The sequence below is a fragment of the Manis javanica genome, chromosome 3, assembly GCF_040802235.1.
Source record: "Manis javanica isolate MJ-LG chromosome 3, MJ_LKY, whole genome shotgun sequence".
NCBI lineage: Eukaryota > Metazoa > Chordata > Mammalia > Pholidota > Manidae > Manis > Manis javanica.
The window spans coordinates 200393000-200413129 of record NC_133158.1 but is presented as its reverse complement, the minus strand read 5'-3'; the positions used below and the strand labels follow the sequence as shown (position 1 = coordinate 200413129).

Genomic DNA, 20130 nt, shown 5'->3' with positions numbered 1-20130 from the left:
GCAAAAGAAAAGCATTTATATAAAATAGAAATCTAGCTGTTCCATTAGTAAGAACTTGATTTTAACTTAAATAGCAATTTCTGCAGCTAGAATAATTTTGTCTCTAATGGATGGTAGTACTATAGGAAATAAAAGAATTATAATATCACATACAGCATTAGCAATTCAGTTTTGGATGAGGTTAAAATTTAAAAAACAAGAACTAAACATGAATGAAGGAAAGTGTTATTTCAATTAACTGGGAATAAATAGATAAAGAAAATGATGTGAAAGAAACCATATTTATGTTTAAGTATGATACACCAATTTTTAAATCTGCACCCTACAGCTGTTTCTTTAGGCTGTACATTCCTGCATCTGAAATACACCATATTTTCATTTTGATTCCCCTATTGCATTCCTTTCTCTCCAGAGAACCACCTAGAAAGGACCCGCTTTTCCCCACAGAAAACTATTTGATTCTTAAAGACTTTATCTACCCAGTTCAATTTGGTAGTGTAGATATGGCTTCAGAGATAGTTTGCAGTTACTCAATTTTGACATTTCTGCCAAGGATAAGATTAAGTATGAAATAGTGAAATTACATGTTAAAATAGATGCCATTTTACTTTGTTTCTTCCTGAATAGCCCTTCAGCTATGGAGGCACACACATTTTCCCCCAGGCAAAAATCCCCAGGCTAAAATAACTAAGCCCCATATCTTCAGGAAACCCAGCTTCCCAAACATTATTCTTAGGTATCTGATTATCTATTGGCTGCAGTTTCATTTCATATTTAATGATGTAAATCTTCCTTGAAAAAGGAAAGATACTCAATTTAAAACATCTCTTTTCTGTTAACTGCTCGTACTAGATACAATCCATGACAATATTTAATTTTCTATTACTCCTTTTCAAAATGTGGCTTTTTATTTTAGCAATTGAGCTGTAAGCCACAAGGATTCAAGAACTGATCATTTTTGTACCAAAAGCAGTACTTTCTTTCCAGAACTGCTCTCTTGGGCAACATGCTATTCCACTCTTGCATCCCATATGCTAAAATCTATTCCTATCATTTGCAACCTCAGACTCTCAAGCAACTGAGAGTCAAAGTCCACCATTTCATACAATAATAGATGTTCCGGAGCTATTCCTCCAAACTTTGGGGAAGGTTAAATATAACTTTAAATTAAAACTAAAGAAATTTATTACAACTACAGACTATCTACTGTTAAAAGAACATACAGGATGTGAACAGTTCCCAGGAATGGGTTGTTTTAATTTGTCTGATTTCTCTCAGACTGTTCAAGTACAGTTGGACAATATCCATCATATCATAGACAAATTTTCACAAATGCCTACGGTGCCTAACTGGTTTTCTTGGCTTCACTGGAGATGGCTGGTAATTATAGATCTGCTTTGGTTATGTAACTGTATTCCTATTATGTTAATGTGTGTGTGCAATTTAATTACTAGTTTAAAACTTATACATGCTTAAGTTACCCTACAAGAAGATATGTCAAAGAAATAATCAATCCTCCCATATTTTCTTCCGTCTGCTACCTCTATAGCTTTTCTTCTTCCTTCCTAATTACAACCCTTAAATAGAATTCGTGCCTCATATCGAATTTACGGAGTATCATAATTCCTCCAAGTGGTAAAGATACCTCAAGACAAATGCTGGGCATAGAAGCCACAGGGCATAAATCTGCAAAGAAGTAAAAAGCTAACCTTTTCAAACAATATGGCTTCTCTCTCACTTACCAACTTTACATCTCCCTGTATGGCCCCAGAAGATGACTGGTTAGCCAGAGACGGGTAAGATTCCTCAAGGGAGGAACAACCTAAGACAGGCACAGTCGCAGGGGAGCCATCAGGTGAGAAATTGGGGATCAAGAGTGGTGAGGCTTAGAACCTCACCCCCCCCTGTTTTGAGAAAAATCTTCTGCATCTATGGATGTTTTATGCCCTTGTCTAGCTTGGATTAACACATAGTCTACAGGCACACACCTGATCATCTACATTTGCTCTCTTACAACACTAAACTATGTTTTCTACCTTTATCTTGCATCTACCTACCACTTCAGCATTTTATTAAAAATAAAAATAATAAAGGAAGAAATGTGGGATCCACATATAAATCAAGTATAAAAATCAAACGAATATTCATATTTGACCTGATTGTTTATAGTTCATAATGCGTGATCAAAACCGAAAGTTTCCGTGATGAATGCCCGTGTATGGTTCACCATGTAAGAACTTATTCACTATGTAAGAATTTGTTCACCATGTAAGAACTTGTTCGTTATGCTTCAGAAGATTGGAGACTGACGAGAATTAGGCTTGGGGTGGATTAATGATTGTGCATTGAGCATTGACTCCCCTTTACAGAATTTTATTGTTGTTAACAACCATTTGATCAATAAATATGAGAGATGCCCTCTCAAAAAAAAAAAAACTAAAGAAATTTAGCAAACAAGTAAAAAGGTAAGTAAATAAGTAGCTCTTAAGATATTTCAGACCATCATAGATCACAAGGAAAAGTTTAAGATTGTACTCTTACTTTCAAACCTTTTAAAATTAAGGGAAATTAAAATACATATTGAATCATCACATTCTAACAAAGCCAATTTAATTTCTTTGCAAGCATTTTTATTTAGTACATAGTCCTGTCATAGAAAGTTTATAGATTCCTACCTCAGTACTAACTCAAGTACTAAGTCGCTATGCATTAAGTTACTGAAAAAAGTTTAAAAGAGATCTTAACTGCCTGTTTTGCAACTTATCTCTTATTTTGAACCAGAACCTGTCCTAGAAAGTTACAGACAGAATGACGAAACATAATCAAGTACTACAAGATGAAGAAAAAGAGAAAATATGACAGGGTAGAGGAAGAGCTAATATAAAAAGAAATCTATGGATAAGGAAGGACAGTAGAATGAATAAATAAGAAGCAAGAACAAGAAAACTAATACTCTTAACCTTAAATTTTTTTAGTCATAATTAAGCACCTTTCTGTACACAGTGTTATGGGAGAGGTACCCCATAAACAGAGTACACACAGTAATGGTTCATAAGGTAGATGGAAGGGGGAGAAGGAGGAGAAGGGGAGGGTTTGGTGGGTGAGCAATGGAGCACCGACAGCCAATGAAGCAACTCAAGATGAATACATTAATAGGTTAGTGGCCTAAAACACTGACAGCTTCTGAAAACTAAAAAGAGGAGTTGTCTTTTGGTCTTCTCCTTAGCAAATCCCTATTTTAAATGTGTGGGTGTGTTGTGTACACGAGCATATGTGTCTCGGGGGTGAGGGAGGAAGGGGAATCCCCTGAACCACCACGGAGTGGAATGCTTCTACCACGGGACCACAGGGACAGTGGGCTCTCATTCCCTTAGATCATTTCTCGCTATATTACCCGCTTCATTGGTGTTTAACAATAATATTGTGGTGCTGGGAGGTGTTTTGTTACCCTGAATATTACCTGCTTAAAATAAGCCATTAACCGGGGCTTAGAAATATTTATGGTACAGTGATCATAACTAACTCAACTTGCATTCAGAATAGGAAAACAGATAACCAGACTCTTTGGTGAAAGCCAATGGCATTGCTCACAAGGGGCTAGCCAGTAAGGGAAACACAGGTGTAAAGAGTGAAAACACACATCACCCTTTGTCACTGAGGTAACAACAAATTCGGCTCTGAAAAAAATAAATAACAGTTGCCTCTCCAGTTCTTTGTGCAAGAAGCCAATTTTACCCTTGCTTCAATACTTAAATCTAGAAACAAAGAGATAAATCAATTAATCCTTATAAACTGCTCCTAGGAGCTTCATTTTCCTCAAGGAGTTAAAGGAAGCCTTGACCACCGCACAAAGAACATGAAATCTCTGCACTATATTGCTGACACATATCTTCAATTAGGTTTAAAGACATTTTTACAGCTTTTATGCCAAGTTTATATTACTAGATGTTAAAGAATGTGTTGTAGCACTTAAAAGCGTGAAAGCTGGCTCTTGATAACAATGGTTTATGATTATATCTCAAGGAAAGCAGGAATAAGGCTTTTACACGATTTTGTTGTTACATGATGATGTTGAGCAGAAACAAAAACAAGTGGCCAGGCCAACCAAAACCTTTTGTTCTGTCTTTCGATACACTCATCTAGAGGCTAAGACATTGGAACTTGTTAATTAGATTTTTACCCATCCCTTGGAATAAATACCTAAAATACCTAAAAGCTTTTAGAACATTAGGATTAAGACTAACTCAAACTAGCAAATGTATCCATATCTTCCAAATTTGTAAATGTCTAGACAATGTAAAATTATACCTATAAAGCAAACAGGTAAAGAACAACAAGGATTTTTAATTAGCATTTCATTATAATACCAATGTGACAAGAAAGGGGTCAACTATTAATAAGGTACAGGTTTCCCACCACTGGGATTTATTCTGAATTCATTTTAAGACCAGGAAGCTGTGATCTAAAAAAAAATCCCCATTCTAAAGCAGTTAAAAGTTGAAATAATACTACTTTAAAAGTAAGGATTGGGGCTTTAAGAACAGCTCTTCATACATATAAAACATGCAGTTGCTGACGAATAATTTGTAATTTTAACTTGGAACCATGATGCCCACTTATTTCATGACAAATGATTACACCCTGGATAGCATATCTATGTAGGATCAGAATAACAGCTGAGAGATTTCAATTAAGCACATGAGTTCCTTTTCATTTCTCTTTTGTGGTGTGTGCACTTCTCAAAACTATACAAAAGAAAATATATCAAAAAAAGAAATATATTCACTAAAATTTAAGGTTACTCCAACAAAAGGGTTAATCAGAGAAACAAATTTTCTCAGACTGTTAATAATGGGAATGACACATACTATGTGCCCATAAGTAATTCTCAGGTATCTTTGATCTTCAGCCCCACGTGGTTTCTGTTGCCTACCGTAGCCTGGCCTCTGGGACTCTGTCAGAACCAGACATCTGGCTACTTTGTTGTTTTAGACTAATCTCCTCCCAGGAGAGCTCAAGAAATGACACCAGGCAAGGAGAGTCCTGGCAAGGGAAAAAACATTACAGTATTAGCAGATTTATTTTTGAGTGGACAAGAGCATCAAAATTGTCTTCAAATTTCTACTGGAGTCTTAGGAGCTCTTCTGCGCTGTGGTTTTGCTCTAGCATAATGAAAATAAGATGTGTATAGTATATCTTTGAGGCCCATCAATCATCTTTAAGAACTCACTGAATACTAATCATAGAATATTACAATGTGAGGGAGAAAGTTGTGGGGGAAAATACAAATCAGATAAACGCCTCACCCATTTGTTAGGGTTGGGTGATGACTGATAAAACAAAGATTTTAATTGTCAGCTGAAGAGTTACACCCAAATTGTGGTATAATGCCTAAGATTTGCAAATACAGTTGTATACCTCCTATCATGCCAACTCTCTATCATGTTTCTTCTTTCAACAGATTTTTTTGAAAGACTCTTAGCTACCAATCTACCACAAAGGTTTCAGTAAAGTGTACTTGCATAAAGTGCTTTTGCAGAAACCAAGAGGAAGCAGAAAAAAATGATACAAGCTTTAGAAAACAAAACAAAACAGGTCGATGACAAAATGTTAATTTTGAGGTAACAAAGATCATCAATATTTCCCCCAAGGCAACAAATAATCATGGACATCTTAATTCCTTTTTAGGGATTATTGTTCAATCCCAAAAATCTATACATTCTAAGAAAGAAAAAATAATTTACCAGTTGTTACACAGAGAGTATAAGTCAAGTGGGATCACTGCTTAACCTGTGAACTTTAATACTTTATCTGAAAATCATATTTTATCTATTTCTAAAAAGTCAGATAATATAGGAAATCAAATGATACTACAAGTGACATTTATATTCTTATACAGGGTGACAGAAAACTCACCTGATTGGCTAAAATGCCTCATGTTTTCATTATTACCTCATATCTCCTATCTGTTAAAACTCTTATGTTTCAACTGGCTTTATGATAAAAAAACACATAACTATATAGTGACTTCTACCTTGTACTATATTTCTTAAGTTCATGATTCCAAAACCTTATTTTATCACACTATCTGCTCTTTTAATATCCATGATAATTACTACAGAAGATGAAAACTTCAGAAGATGAACGTAAGAAACACAACCTTAAGCAGTAATTTATGATCAAATATTTTCCCATGTAAAGCAAAAGAATTATGTGTGGAATAAGCTAGTCTCAAAAAGACAAATATTGTATGATTCCACTTCCATGAGGTTTCTAGAGTAGTCAAATTTGTAGAGACAGAAAATAAGAAAGCTGGCTGCCAGGGGCTGGAGGAAGGGGAGGGATGGGGAGTTACTGTTTAGTGGCTATAAAATTTTACTCTGGGAAGATGAGAAAGTTCTGGGGATAGATGGTGGTGATGATTATATAGCAATGTAAATGTACTTAATGCCAATGAACTGTACACTTACAAATAGTTAAAATGGTAAATTTTATGTTATGTATATTTTACTACAATTTAAAAAAAGATTTAAATTAGATACATAATAGCAACATGAAAACTCAAAGATAATGAAAATTCAGAGATCTTTTATTTTGAATATATCTCCTTGACCAAAAATATATAAAGCATCACCAATCACACTGTAATTTACACATTCTTACCACCATCATTCAAGAAATGAAAAAAAAAAACCCCACAGAATCAGTCCCAGAATACATTAGCAAAATAGATTCCAGAAGGAGTATTTCCAAAAGTTTCCCTAGATGTCTAGAGCTTTGTATTAGCATTAGGAATACTGATGCAAAGTAACAAACCTGTTCCTCAATATTAATCTGCATTGCCAAAAGAATCAAAGAGGTAGAAATGCAAGGCAACCAATGAGCTTTTTTATAATATTAAGTTATAATAGACCCAGGAGTTAATTCAGCTCTTCATGTTCTAAATATCATATTATTTTGAATTATATTCAGTGTATTTCCAGCGTTAAGCATACTTTATATTTCTATTATTTGAAAATTATACTCTTATATTAATTATGATTGAGTTTAGCTGCATACAAAAAAATACTCCAAATAATTGTAGCTTATAGAAAAGAGATATTCATTTCTCTTTCATGTAAAAGCCAAGAAGTAGGTGATACAGGGCTGGCGTGGTAGCACTATAGTCGAAAGGACCCCAAGTCCTATTCTTACTGTTCCATTATCATTAGTAGACTGTCTGTCTCATGACCTAAGATTGTTCTTCAAGCTCTAGTCATCAAACCAACATTCTAGTAAGCAGAGGGAAGAAGGAAAAATGAAGGCTACGCCACCCATTTTTAAGGAGATGTCTTTGATATGCTCTAAAATACCCCCACTTACATTTTGTGGCTAGAATTTAGTTATGTGGCCACTAGAATAGCAGGATGTTTAGTAAATATGTCATTTACCTGGGTGGCAGTGTGCCCATTTGAAAGCTGGGGTTATGTTCTAAAGATGAGGGGGAATGGATGTCAGAAAGCAACTTCAGGTATGGACTCAAGTCAATCATTTTCCATGACCCTATCCCCATCCCTGCTACCACTGGAGGAGAAAAATAGTCAGAAAAGAAGCAAAAGAGTGAAAATCAAGGTAACCAAAGCAATTCCTGTAAGTCCTATCTTCCAGATAAAATGGAGGACTATTTGTCCAGAATCATGCAGGAGGGAGTTTGAGATCAAATGATTTAAGTCAACCGGAAATTCTAGGGAGTTAAGAGTTATATTCCAAGTTCCTCTCAGTTGGTCATATATCTCCTTGCCTTCTGGGCACACTTCTGTAAAATCCAAACAAATGAGTCATTTTGAGAAAACTTTGGAAGTAGCACTTTAAAGAGTAGGTGGACACTTAGAAGAAAGGCCTAAAGGTACATGACAATAGCAGCCAGTTTTGGGTTGGGTCTTGTGGTCACAGCAAAGCAGGGCCACACGTTCTAGAAGAAGCTTCCTAATGTCTTGGTACTGAAGGCAGAATGCCTCGTGGTGTCCCATGGATCCTGCAAACACCTGCTATACACAGAGCTGGTGAGGGTAACCCCTGTCCTCAAAGACCTTCAGAGACTATTACTGCCAGAGCAGACTGACCAACCCTAACCGTTGCTGGGAGACAACACAGTGCTAGGAAAGTACGAATTTTCATCATTATAAGGCCAGGTTCAGGATTTGGAAACCTGAAAAGATGTCCCACTCGCGGCTAAAAAACAGTTATGCCCATGGGAAGAAACCACACCAAGACAAGATGACGATGAAGAAAAGGAGGACCATGAGAAACAAAGGTGCCAGGGGACCATGTAGGGACCTACTAAAGAGTCTAGGTTGGTTAAGGCCTAGCTAGAGGAGGAATTAAAATTCACCAGAAAAGAAAGATAGAGACAATGATAAGAGAAAAAAGAGGGGAACAGCAGGAAGAAGAAAGGGAAAAGCTCAGAAGATGAAAGTATAGATGTAAAGAACATGAAGATAAAAAATGAAAAAGCTTCAAAAAAAATCAAGTAGACTAGCAATCACAGTGCCCTCTCTTCCCAGCCTTTTGAGGTGAAAAGAAGCATGAGAAGCAGTTGAGGCAAGGAAGAGAGAAAACGCTAAGGTTTACTCAGGTATCATGATAAAACTATGGTTTTCTAAACCAACATGGAAAATAGCACATTTAACTTCTAACCCCCAAAGTAATAACACAACACTCAGTAAGACAATTCAACACTTAACTAGGAACTGTAGGTCATTCAAATAAGCTGTCAAGAGCACTGATGAATTTATCAATAATTAACTATATCCAATAGACTTTTCAATCAACACATTTTTTAAAGCCAGTCATCTAATAGCAGTAACTTAATTATTTGTTTTGTAATTTGCAAAGTATGTTCACATAGGTTAACTTAGTTGTTTAACAGGGCAACACTAAACATTTCTATTGCCAGGAAACGTTTTATATAATCTAATCAGTGGGATGGATTTAGGGGGGAAAGTGGTTATGTACTAATAGGGGTTTTAACATCAAAATTAATTTATTCTATTTAATAAATAAGTAACATTTAAAGAAAAAAACATGTACATGGTGTCTTACAGTTTCAGATATGTAATAACATTTGCTAGAAAGGGATGTATTTGCTGCTGTGATCCTAGGGGGACTGGCTTCCTGGTAGTTGTGTAGATCTGTGGTACCAAAATATATTCAAGACAAAAGACCTCTTATGTTTGACTGTAGAGGAAAACCCAAGCTTTGCTTTCACCTCTTCATCTCACAGGGACTGGAAGTTGCTGAGACGCACACGAAGACTCTCCCTATGACTGGAGTAGTGTGACCTTTTCCTTCAACTCTGCAACTGCCATGATTCTGGGCACACATGCTCAGCCAGCCTGTGCCACTGACCCACCCATACCATCCAGATGTTTGGTTATTCCCTTCAATTTTATATTTACGGGGCATGGCAAAATGACAATTCTGCCACCAACTCACTTTATAAGGAAGCAACCTTTGTGGTCAAATTGTCAACCACGCTGCAGTTGCTTCCTCAGCCGGCCTGCACTCGTGCTCCACATGCAGGTAACTATGCTGCATTGATCAGGCCACTGGACCAGGGCTGGTGGACAGCACCCCTTCCATCAGATCCACTCTCTTGGATCCTCCAACCAATATGCTATCTTAACTCCACTGGTGAGGCCTTTCGAAAAATGCCCCAACCACTAAGAGAACACCTGAAACTTATCACTTCCAGGAACCAACTTTCCAACTGGGACCCTTGGGCCTGGCTCAAGCTGTAGGGATCGCTCCAGCCCCCTCCTTGCCCCACTTGCTCATTCACACTCACCTGTTATTTGTGCTCGTGCCAATTTCCCCTATTTCATTGCCGGTCTCTGTGAAAGCAGATCATCACCTCCCCACTTCTCAAGATGCTAGCACCTTGCTCTGTAAATTGCAAGCGCTCAATAACTTGAGTTAATAGTGCACCGATACTCATTTCTCAGAGACATTTCAAGCCGTCTCTCTGAAGGTATTCCCTCCTATGTGATTGATTTCTGGAGTTGTCTTTCCCTGAGATACTGTATAATGGGATAAAAGTGTCCTGGAGAAGGAGTCTATACCGCCCAGCTGTAACGTTCGTCAAGTCACCTCACTGCTGAATCCTAACTTGAGCAACTATGAATATCAGGATAAATAATCAGTTCCGTCTACATCATACAAATGTTACAAAGTTAGAAAATACAGCTAAGAGTGTTTCATAAAATATACAAAATAATTTAAAATGCATTTATTGCAATAGGAGATAACCCAAAAAAAGTATTCTCACATATATTTTAGTTCTAAATATAAGGAAACTTCCATAGAGAAGTAATGAAAATACATCATCATTCATGCAAAAAAAATATTTATTAAGTACTAATGTTTCTAATGGCAAAATCATTTTTCCCACATGAGATACTTGGGTAGATAGTTTAAGATCATCCAAAATTATAAAAAGGGAAGAAAACAGACCAAAGGTCCCATTTAGCTGCTAAAATGTCTGTGTGTGTTTTTCATCACTTAATAGGTTTGAAAATAAAGGATCAACTGCATAGAAGTCCATTATTTCTTCCAGGCCAGATCAGCCATATGAAAGTCTTTTATTTCCTTCCAAGCATTAGAAGTCTTTTATTTCCTTCTGGGCATTATGCCAGCCATTCTGGAGGTTGACACCATGAAATGGCCATCGCTGCTGATGCTTAGGCAAAGCAGAAAAGGTATGAATAACTGAGAGAAGTAAAAATATTACAAGAGGCAGTTAACATATATCTTGATTTTTCTATACAAGTTTTCTTACCATAAGACAAAGAAAAACTGGATGTGATTTACTGCTTTAATAAGACATATTTCAATGGAGAGACACTGAGAGGGCTAAATTTAAATAAATTCCTTCAAGAATATTCATCTATTCAAATATATTTACTGTGCTCCTGATATATGCCAAATATTACACTGAACACAGAGAGTACAACTGTGGATAAGAATATACAATCCCTGCCATCAGTGAGCTACGAGGCATGTACAATATTCTGTGCCACATGTGATTTCATAGGTAAGTACCACAGGGCCCTGGTACAGAGGCGGGAAAGCTTCCTGAAGGGAAGCTTGTAGTCAAGTAGGAAAATCAATACGTACACGACTTCTTAGTGATGACTTTTCACCTAAATACTGGCTTTTTGGTGTACTTATGGGTCAACCTTTATTTTTCTCCCCTCAGTAGTGTGGGCACTGAGCCCTGTGTGGACTGAGAGCTTTTAGTGCCATCTGTCCTACCTCCAGGGTTACCTGAGAGACGGGTAGTAAAGGGAAGCTTGGGGACATAGGCACTGAAAGCAGAGCACCTGGCTTACATCCTGGTTCTTCCTCTTTTGCGTGATATAACCCTGGAAAGTTTCCTAACCTCTTTTTGAGTCAGTTTTCTCATCTACAAAATGGGAAGAATAATAATAATACCTATCTCAAAAGATTGACCCAAATCATGCACTATAAAAGCACTGGCTATCATTATTTGGATGGCAAGAGCTTACTGTGATTTCAGTCACCTCTTACTGTGCCGCTTGGCAGCTAGCTAAGCCCACTTAGTGCAGAGGAATTGCCCACGAAAGTTAAGAGCACTTTCCGGAATTGTGTGTTGTGGCAGTCCAGAGTCAATCCATTGTCCTGCTGTGTCCTTTTCTTCCTTCCAGGTCAGAAATTAGGAAAGTGAAGAAAAATGTCAGCATCGCTTCATATCCATGAAGAGACTGTAAAACCTGAGGTTAGGCTTCTTCCACCCAGGAAAGTCTCCTTTATTTAGCAAATTTTATTTAACTTCTAACTCAATTTCTTTCCTCTTTCCCTATTGATAATCAATATCTAATGAATTGAGCGTGGGACTGTAAAACTTCATCAACCATACACAGATGCTTTCTTAAAGAAGGTTCTTTTTTAACCCTCAGAAGTATTTCAAACACAGTTTGAAAATAAAGTTTTAAATAAAACTACATAATTCCACCAACAAAAATTCCATAAAGATAAGTATATCACACCAACAGAATTTAGTCTCTCTTTATAAACCACCTGAGCTTAGCAGATATGAAGACATGATTATGTAGCCCACCTTTAAGGGCAAGTTTGCACACACATAGCAAAATAGTTGATAAATAAAATGACTGGGGAACTGAAAATATCAAACTTTGGAAGAACAAAAAGAAAAAATGCATGCCAACAAATCCATTGCTCACAAATGCAGTGAGTATTTATGAAGGCTTATTTTGACAAGCATTTAACATAAACTCAAGTAAGAGCTAAGGCTTCTCAGTCCCTATTGTCTTTGATGAGGAAGGCTACAAAAGTCGAAAACTGTTTTTCATAGGCTAACTCATGAGGCACTTAAAAAAAGATCTATACGTATAAATATATAAATGTGCTTTAGCTTGTAGAGTTGATTTCTCAGACTCTTTTTCAGAATTAATCTATCAAGGTCTGCCCATTTGAGAAAGTAAACCATTTTCAAGACACTATGAACTTCATGTAGTAATTAGACTTAGACCAGCACTCTGTAATAATAATGCCTCAGAGTCTATACATGAAGGATCATTAAATAAGAAACACTTTCTACAATAAACTCTCTTGGCAGGATCTAAAATGTACTTGCATCAATGAAAAAATTAGTCTAAGCTAGATAGAACATTGTTCAATTCTATCTGGCATCGTAAATATATGAAAAGATTCTTGAAGGAGAGATTGAAAATATACACTTGTAGAAATTACTGCCGTGTAAATTACTTCACCTTTGTTCTGAACAACTTTGTGGAGCCCACTACATGACTATAAGGAAACTGGAGTCATTCTATAGCTTCCCCAAATCCTCCTTTGTCATTTTTACTGTGGATACTCTAGTATTTCACTAAAGGGATACAAAAAAAAGTAGTTCCTGCAAAGAAATTCAAAAATTGACTAGAGAGCCAAATATATGCAAAATATCTGATTACAGGTAAGTGTCAGAACAGATGTACAAAAAAGTATGCTACTATGGAAGGAAGAAAAGATTTTCTGACTGGGTATTTGCAAAGCCTTTTTGAGAGGGAGATGGTATTTGACTTGACTGATGAGCAGGACTTCAGCTGGTAAATATCAGGGGAGGAAGATCTCTCTATTATAGGAGCAGACTGGTCAACGCTAACCACAAGATGCAGAAAAATCTGTCAGCAACACAAAGTTCTCAAAATAATCTGAGGGCCAATACCAAAGGAACTGTCTGCATGTAATAGGGCACCAGGTATCCCCTTGACAATAGACCAAAGGCCAAAATGTTTGTCCAGAGGATCAGAGGAGCTGAATCAAGGTAGCTACCTTGATTTTCAAAGTCAAATAAACAGCCTTCTATTGGAAGAAGAGGCTATCTAGGACTTGCATAGCTAGAGAGGACAAGTCAATGCTTGGCTTCAAAGCTTCAAAGGTTTGACTCTGAAGGTCTGACTTCAACTTGCTGGCTAACTCTTTTATTAGCAGCTAACATAGCTGATGACTTTAAGTTAAAGCCAATAATCATCTACAAATTCTAAACATTGTAGAGCCCTTAAGAAACATGCAAAAACTACTCTGCCTGTGCTCTATAAATGGAACAACAAAGGCTGTACAACACCACCTGCCTTTACTGAATATTTTATGCCCAGTATTAAGACCCACTCTTTAGAAAAAAAGATTTTTTTCAAAATATTACCACTCACTGACAATGCACCTGGTCACCCAAGAGCTCTGATGGAGATGTACAAAGAGATGAATGTTGTTTTCATGCCTGCTAACACTATCTCCATTCTGTAGTCCATGGAGCAAGTCTTTCAAGTCTTATTATTTGAGAAATACATTTCATAAGGCTATAGCTGCCATAGTGATTCCTCTGATGAATCTGGGCAAAGTGAACTGAAAACCTGAAAATGATTCACCATTCTAGATGCTACTAAGAACCTTATCATTCATGGGAAGAGGCCAAAATATCAACATGAGAAGGAGTTGGAAGAAGTTAATTCTAACCCTCATGGATAGCTTAGAGGGGGTTCAAGACTTCAGGGAAGGAAGTAACTACAGAAGTGGTGGAAATAGCCAGAGAACTAGAATTAAAAGTGAAGCCTGGACATGGGACTGAATTGCTGTAATCTCATGATAAAACTTTAAAGAATGAGGAATTGCTTCTTAGGGGTTAGCAAAGAAAGTGATTTCTCGAGCTGAAATCCACCCCTGCTGAAGATGCTGTGGAGATTGCTAAAATGTCAACAAAGGATTTAGAAACTGTTATAGCTGATAAAGCTACAGCTTTAGTTGATAAGGCAGTGCCAGGGTTGGAGAGAATTGACTCCAATTCTGAATGCTGTCTGTGGGTAAAATGCAATCAAACAACACCACATGCTACCGAGGAATTGTTCATGAAAGGAAGAGTTAATCGATGTGGCAAACTTCATTGTTGTCTGATTTCAAGAAATTGCCACAGCCAGCCCAACCTTCAGCAACCACCACCCTATCAATAAGCAGCCATCAGCATGGAGGTAAGACCCTTCATCAGCAAAAAGATTACAGCTCATGGAAACCACAGACGATGGTTAGCTTTTTTCAGCAATAAAGTACTTTTTAAATTAAGGTATATACATTGCTTTTTAGATGTGTTGCTATTGTACCCTTTATAGACTACAGTCAGTATAGTGTAAACATAATTTGCATATGCACTGGGAAACCAAAAAATGCATTTCATTCACTTTATTGTGATACTGGCTTTACTGCAATGATCTAGAACAGAACCCACAAATTCTCCGAGGTCTGCCTGTACTGTTTATGTTTTATATCACTTACTAAACTAAAAATTCTATTAAGGTACTATACGTAGCAAGCTATAGCAAGCACTCAACCTATATTTTTGGGTGAATGGGGTGAATGAGTGAACTTGGAAAATCAAATTCTTGAGAAAGCAATGATAATGACTCAAAAAACTAGGTGATTTCATCAGTGACAAACCTCTACAATGATGATAATGCTGACGCTTGCTTGATATGTTCCCTCACATTTTGTAAGTACTTCTGCATACAATTTTCATGAGATCCTTGTAAGCAATTCTATGAAATAAGGATGAAAATATTATTGGTCCTTGGATGAGGAAACCAAGGCTCAGAGTGACCCAGGGCTTACCTGGTGACGACTCAGACTACTAGGTGAGAAATGGTAAAAGCAGGAGTTAAACACCTGCTCTGATTCCTTAGCAAAGTGTACCCTTTGCTGAAGGTCAGGTGGCCTAGCGGAATGTCACCACTGCATGTTAGGCTGGTGTTGTTTAAATACTTCTCACCCAAGATCAGGACTGGACTGGTCCTTACGTCTGAGGCAGAGCAGGACCCAAAGGTGAGGATCAAATGACTTCAGCGATAAAGAGAAGGACTCAAAAACAGGAACCTGGCAAATGCTAAGCAAGGTGTTTCAAGATCAGGTCCCTCGAAGACACTCCTATTGGGATGGGAAAGGAACCAGACAAGAAGAAAGGCAGCATGTGAGATGCGGGAAGAGAATTAGGAGAGAAGAGTATCAGGGAAGCAGAACAAAGTTGGAGGCAAGTAGCCATGGTGTCAAGGCTGCAGTTAAAGTGTGGAGGGTGAGAACTGAGGATTGGCCACTGCATTCGGTGAACTGAAATCACTGCTGACCATTAAGAGGACCCTTTTGGTTAGAGTGGTAGAAATGGGAGACAATTGGAGAGGCATTAAGGGGTTAAATGGGAGAATTCTAAGTTACACATAAAAATCTTGGGAAATCTAGGAATGTTTCAAACAAGTTTTAAGGCCGCTTAAAATAAAACAGTCAACTCTCTGTAGGGCTGCTTAAGAATGCTAACTCAATCCAGCAGATAAGACTAAAGTTAAAAAGTAGATACAGAAGAAGAATAGGGACATGGGATTTCTTGCTGCTGCTGCTGTTACTTCCGTTCTCTATCTGCCAAAAAGGAAAGCCTGTTACTATTTCCCAGCAAGCGCAGAAGGCTGGAGGATAAGAAGAGCACATATGCCAGCTTGCAAGGGAACTCAACGCTATTAGTCTTTTTTCAGATACAAGATTTCTCCTGGAAACCATTTAGCTTCCACTGCAAGCGAAAGAAGTAACCCCCTTCATTTAACAGAAGTAAAAGGCAAGGCACTGGAAAGCCAGTGAGGGCTAAGGCTGAGACCATGACTGTCAGATCAGATTTCCTTCTCACCTCAAGTCCTCTCTCCACTCATCAGACCTACTCTAAATGCCTTTATAAATGTTTCAATGAACCTTATCTTCATGCACTGGATTAGCAAGATCAGCTCCCCAATGATAATGCAAAATAACCCTGAAATGTTTCATGCCTCCCTGATAAGCCAGAAATTGAACTTTCTGTCTCCATTTGGACTGTGATGCTCTTGATCTTTCACCTCTAGCAAAAATCTTCTCATAAGTATAATTTCAAAGTTAGTAATGAGTACTTCATTTGCTTTCCAAGCAGATAGAAAACCTTTTTTAAATATACTCTGACTGCCATGACCTTCGTCTAAGACTAATAGAGTTCACCACATGTAATAATTTTCTTGGCTCAGGAGACGTTCTTAGATTTTCTTTGAAGAGATTTGGGCAGTAACCCCATTGATGAAATTATACACAACACAAGTAATACACACACTTTTAACTTGTTACCTTTCTACTATCCCTTAAATCAAAAGTTGTTTTTAAAATACACTTGGGATTCCACATGACTATCAAAGGTTCTAAAATCCTCCAACTTACTAAGTAAAGTATAGTTAAAATACCAGCTAAATGTGTTTACATTAAAAGAAGCACAGCATCTTAACCCAAGAGTAGGCCAGCATTAATGCCTACAAGAGGCAAACATAGTCCAGATCTGGAAACTAAGTTCTGTGTGTCCCACATACGAAGTGGGGCTGAACACACTTGGGCAACATTTCGGTTTTTCCTACACTAAAAAGGGAATACAATAATTTGGTGATATGGGCCCTTTATACTACTAACTATTGCAGTAGTCCTGTAAAGCAGAAGTTATTTGAATTTAAATACAATGATTCCCTTTAGCAAATCCCATAAGGTTACCCTTTGTTAAGACTTTTGGGAAGAAGTCGTACTTTTTACCACAGAATTTTCTGTTTGGAACAGAAATTTAAACTGGGCAAATGTATACAATTTTAAACAAAGAATAAGTATCCTATGTCTCGTGTGTTAGAATAAATTTGAGAATATTGTGATTTACCTTCTTTCCTATATTTGGCAATGAAATTGGGGTTCAACAAGTCTTACTACTTTTTCTATTACTTAAAAAAGGAGCTAAAATCATGTGTGCAACACATACACACACAAGGATACCATCACCGTCAATCAGACCATGTCAACAGCACACCCTACAATTTTGCAGTTTTGAAAAGTTGCATTTAAAACACTGGAATGAATAAACAACTTCACAAAAAAGAACCTCAACATGTTTCTAATATTTAAAAGATGGTAGTTTAAAATTTAAAAGCCACAAAATAAGACTGTCAGTCAGCTATACCCTTAAATAGTCTCACATAAATACCTAAAGGATATGCTAGCATTCCAGCATATATGCATTATGTATATACATTTGAATTCCTTCTGCTGCTAAATATTATTATAAATTCTAGCTGGCTCACTGAAACAAAACAACCTAAGTTATAAAAACAGAAATTGTTTTTTAACTTTAATAAGAAGTAATAAGGCTATTTCTCACCAAAGTTTAAAAGCTGAGTTTAAGGGATGCAATAACTTTCAATCCATGACAAAACCTTTTGGCAACCAATTGTTTTATAGAAAAAGTGTTTAAAATGGAAGGTGTGTAACAGAAAAAAATTTCCTCTTAAGTTGTATAAAATTTTGCAAAATAAAAATAAAAGAACCATTTCAAATGACACTATCGTACCTGCATACATCCCCCAAATCATTAAATACAAATATGCAACACGATCACACATCTTAATACTGAGGGCATTTGCTAAACATGTGTATACATATTAAAGATCTATAGGTAAATACATGAGAGCCATAAACTAAATGTAAAAATGTTTAATAACACAAAATCAGGAAGGAAGAAATTTTTTCACATGACATAAACACGGCGAAGAATAGTCAGTTTGAAGGGACAGAGCAACATGGAAATGTGCCCCAGCATATTTCCTACCATGTTGGAACCACGAGGGTACAAAGCTGTTCCCTGCAAGGCAGAGCACAGAATCTGAGAAGTAGAATCAAAGCCTTAACCTAATGGAACCTGACATTAGACTCAGCTTTCGGACTTTTTCATTTTCATGCACCAATAAATTCACTTTCCATCCTTAGATTAGATTTTTTTCTAATATATTATGCAAAAGAGCAATAGTCCCTTTCGTTCATTTAGTTTAGCAAAGGCCTATATGCAGTTACCTTAAAATATACCTTATATATTATTTTAGAGAAATAGACTTAAAATTATGTATGTTTACTCACAGATCATTTTCTTGTACAATCAGATGTAAATATAAAATAGTCTATTCATTTCACTCAGAAGATATGACCAAACTAGACTTTGTAAGCCAATTTTCAGTATTTATGAAAAACTGTATTTTAGTCCACAAGACTACTTTTAACTAGACCAATGGTATTAAAAAACAAAGGAGGTATCTGTAAAATCAATGTTCATAACAGGTAACATTAAGGTAAATAATTTAAATATCTATTGGGGAATGAATATGTAAATATACTTTCTAATGCTATATGTTAATGTCAAGGAAATGAATGAAATTTGAACTTCTGCTAAATGCCATTTGAGAACAAAAAAGTTTTTTTAGTCTTAGCTCTTAAGGGAATCACATTAGAAAGAAAGAGAGATCAATGATACCTTTAAGCCAATTAATAGTGGTGTCAGATACACCAAGAAAAGACTCTTCTCAAATTCTTTCAAGGCAATAAAAAGACAATCATAGCAAACAGCAGTCCAAGATCTCTGTAACTCCTATATAGCTCACTAATTATGCGGCAACTGAAAAATAATTACCTGGCATAATAAAACGCTGGTTAAATCCAACTATTCTTATAAATGCCAATTCTATTCTTAGACCAAGAAGCTACATGTGGCTCAGAAAACAACTATGATACCTGGCTTCACGTTAAAAGCGTGACTGTGGATCTCAGCTGTAGTGCAAGTGCTTCCTGGCAATGCTATCACGTGCCACAGTTAGGGCACTCTCCTGGTCTACATGGCATCTGCACATTTTCTCCACTCACCTCAAACATTAATACCACCTACCCCATCATCACCCCCAGCTGCTGAGAAAACATAAAAGTCATCAAAAGAAGCTAAGAAAATAAAAGTCATCAGCAGAAAACTCCCAAGTGCACCCCTACTACTCATCTACATGGATCTATATAGATCCACACTCTGCGTTCCCTCCTAGCACTATGAATAAAGGGTTTAGGCTTCTGGAAGCATATATGAACCGATTCCATTCTCTTCCACTTGACCAAATGAATTTCTCCAGCACTCATCTGAAATTGACAACTCCCTTACTTCTATACAAATCCCACCATGATAGAAACATGCTGTCATTTATGCATTTAAAACATCTTGACCCCCATATGCCCATCTAAATACCCCCATTTCCCTATTCCCTTTTTTCACAAAGGACCTCAAAACAGTTGCCTACACCTCCTGTCTCTAATTCTCCTCTTGCTATCATCCCTTGAGTCCACTTCAAGCAAGCTTTTGCCTCTGTACTCTGTCAGAACAGATAAGCTCCCTGTAGCTTAATTCAATGGACAATTCTCATAATTCAGCTCACACAACTTATATGGACAGAATTTGATGCAGCTAATCATACCCTCCGCCTTCCAATACTTTCTTCATCTGGCTTCCAGATACCATGCTGTCTTGTTTTTCCTTCTATTTAATTTTTCCATTGCCTCTGGTTACTCCTCATCATTCTAACTTTTTAATGTTGGAAGATCTCAGGGCTCAGTCCTTCACCAGTTCTCTTTTCTGTCTGTAGGAGAAATGGAAGTGCCTATGGCCAGGATCCTCACCTGACCCTAAACTACTTGATGATGTAACTGGCCTACTGATAAGTTACT

At 37.0% G+C, this 20130-nt stretch overlaps 1 protein-coding gene across 7 annotated transcripts in view; it reads right to left on the bottom strand.

Annotated features, from left to right (window-relative positions):
- The window catches only part of SLC10A7 (solute carrier family 10 member 7), a 237929-nt gene that overhangs the window by 197427 nt on the left and 20372 nt on the right, over nucleotides 1–20130 (bottom strand). Inside the window, exon 5 of one of the 7 annotated variants that reach the window (XM_073232604.1) lies at nucleotides 4366–5043. The exons of the other annotated variants lie outside the window; for them this stretch is intronic. Within the exon in view, the coding sequence (XP_073088705.1) occupies nucleotides 4930–5043 (114 nt within the window). The 3' untranslated portion in view covers nucleotides 4366–4929. Of the gene's footprint in view, nucleotides 1–4365; nucleotides 5044–20130 lie in introns of those variants that run through there. 7 annotated transcript variants of the gene reach the window in all.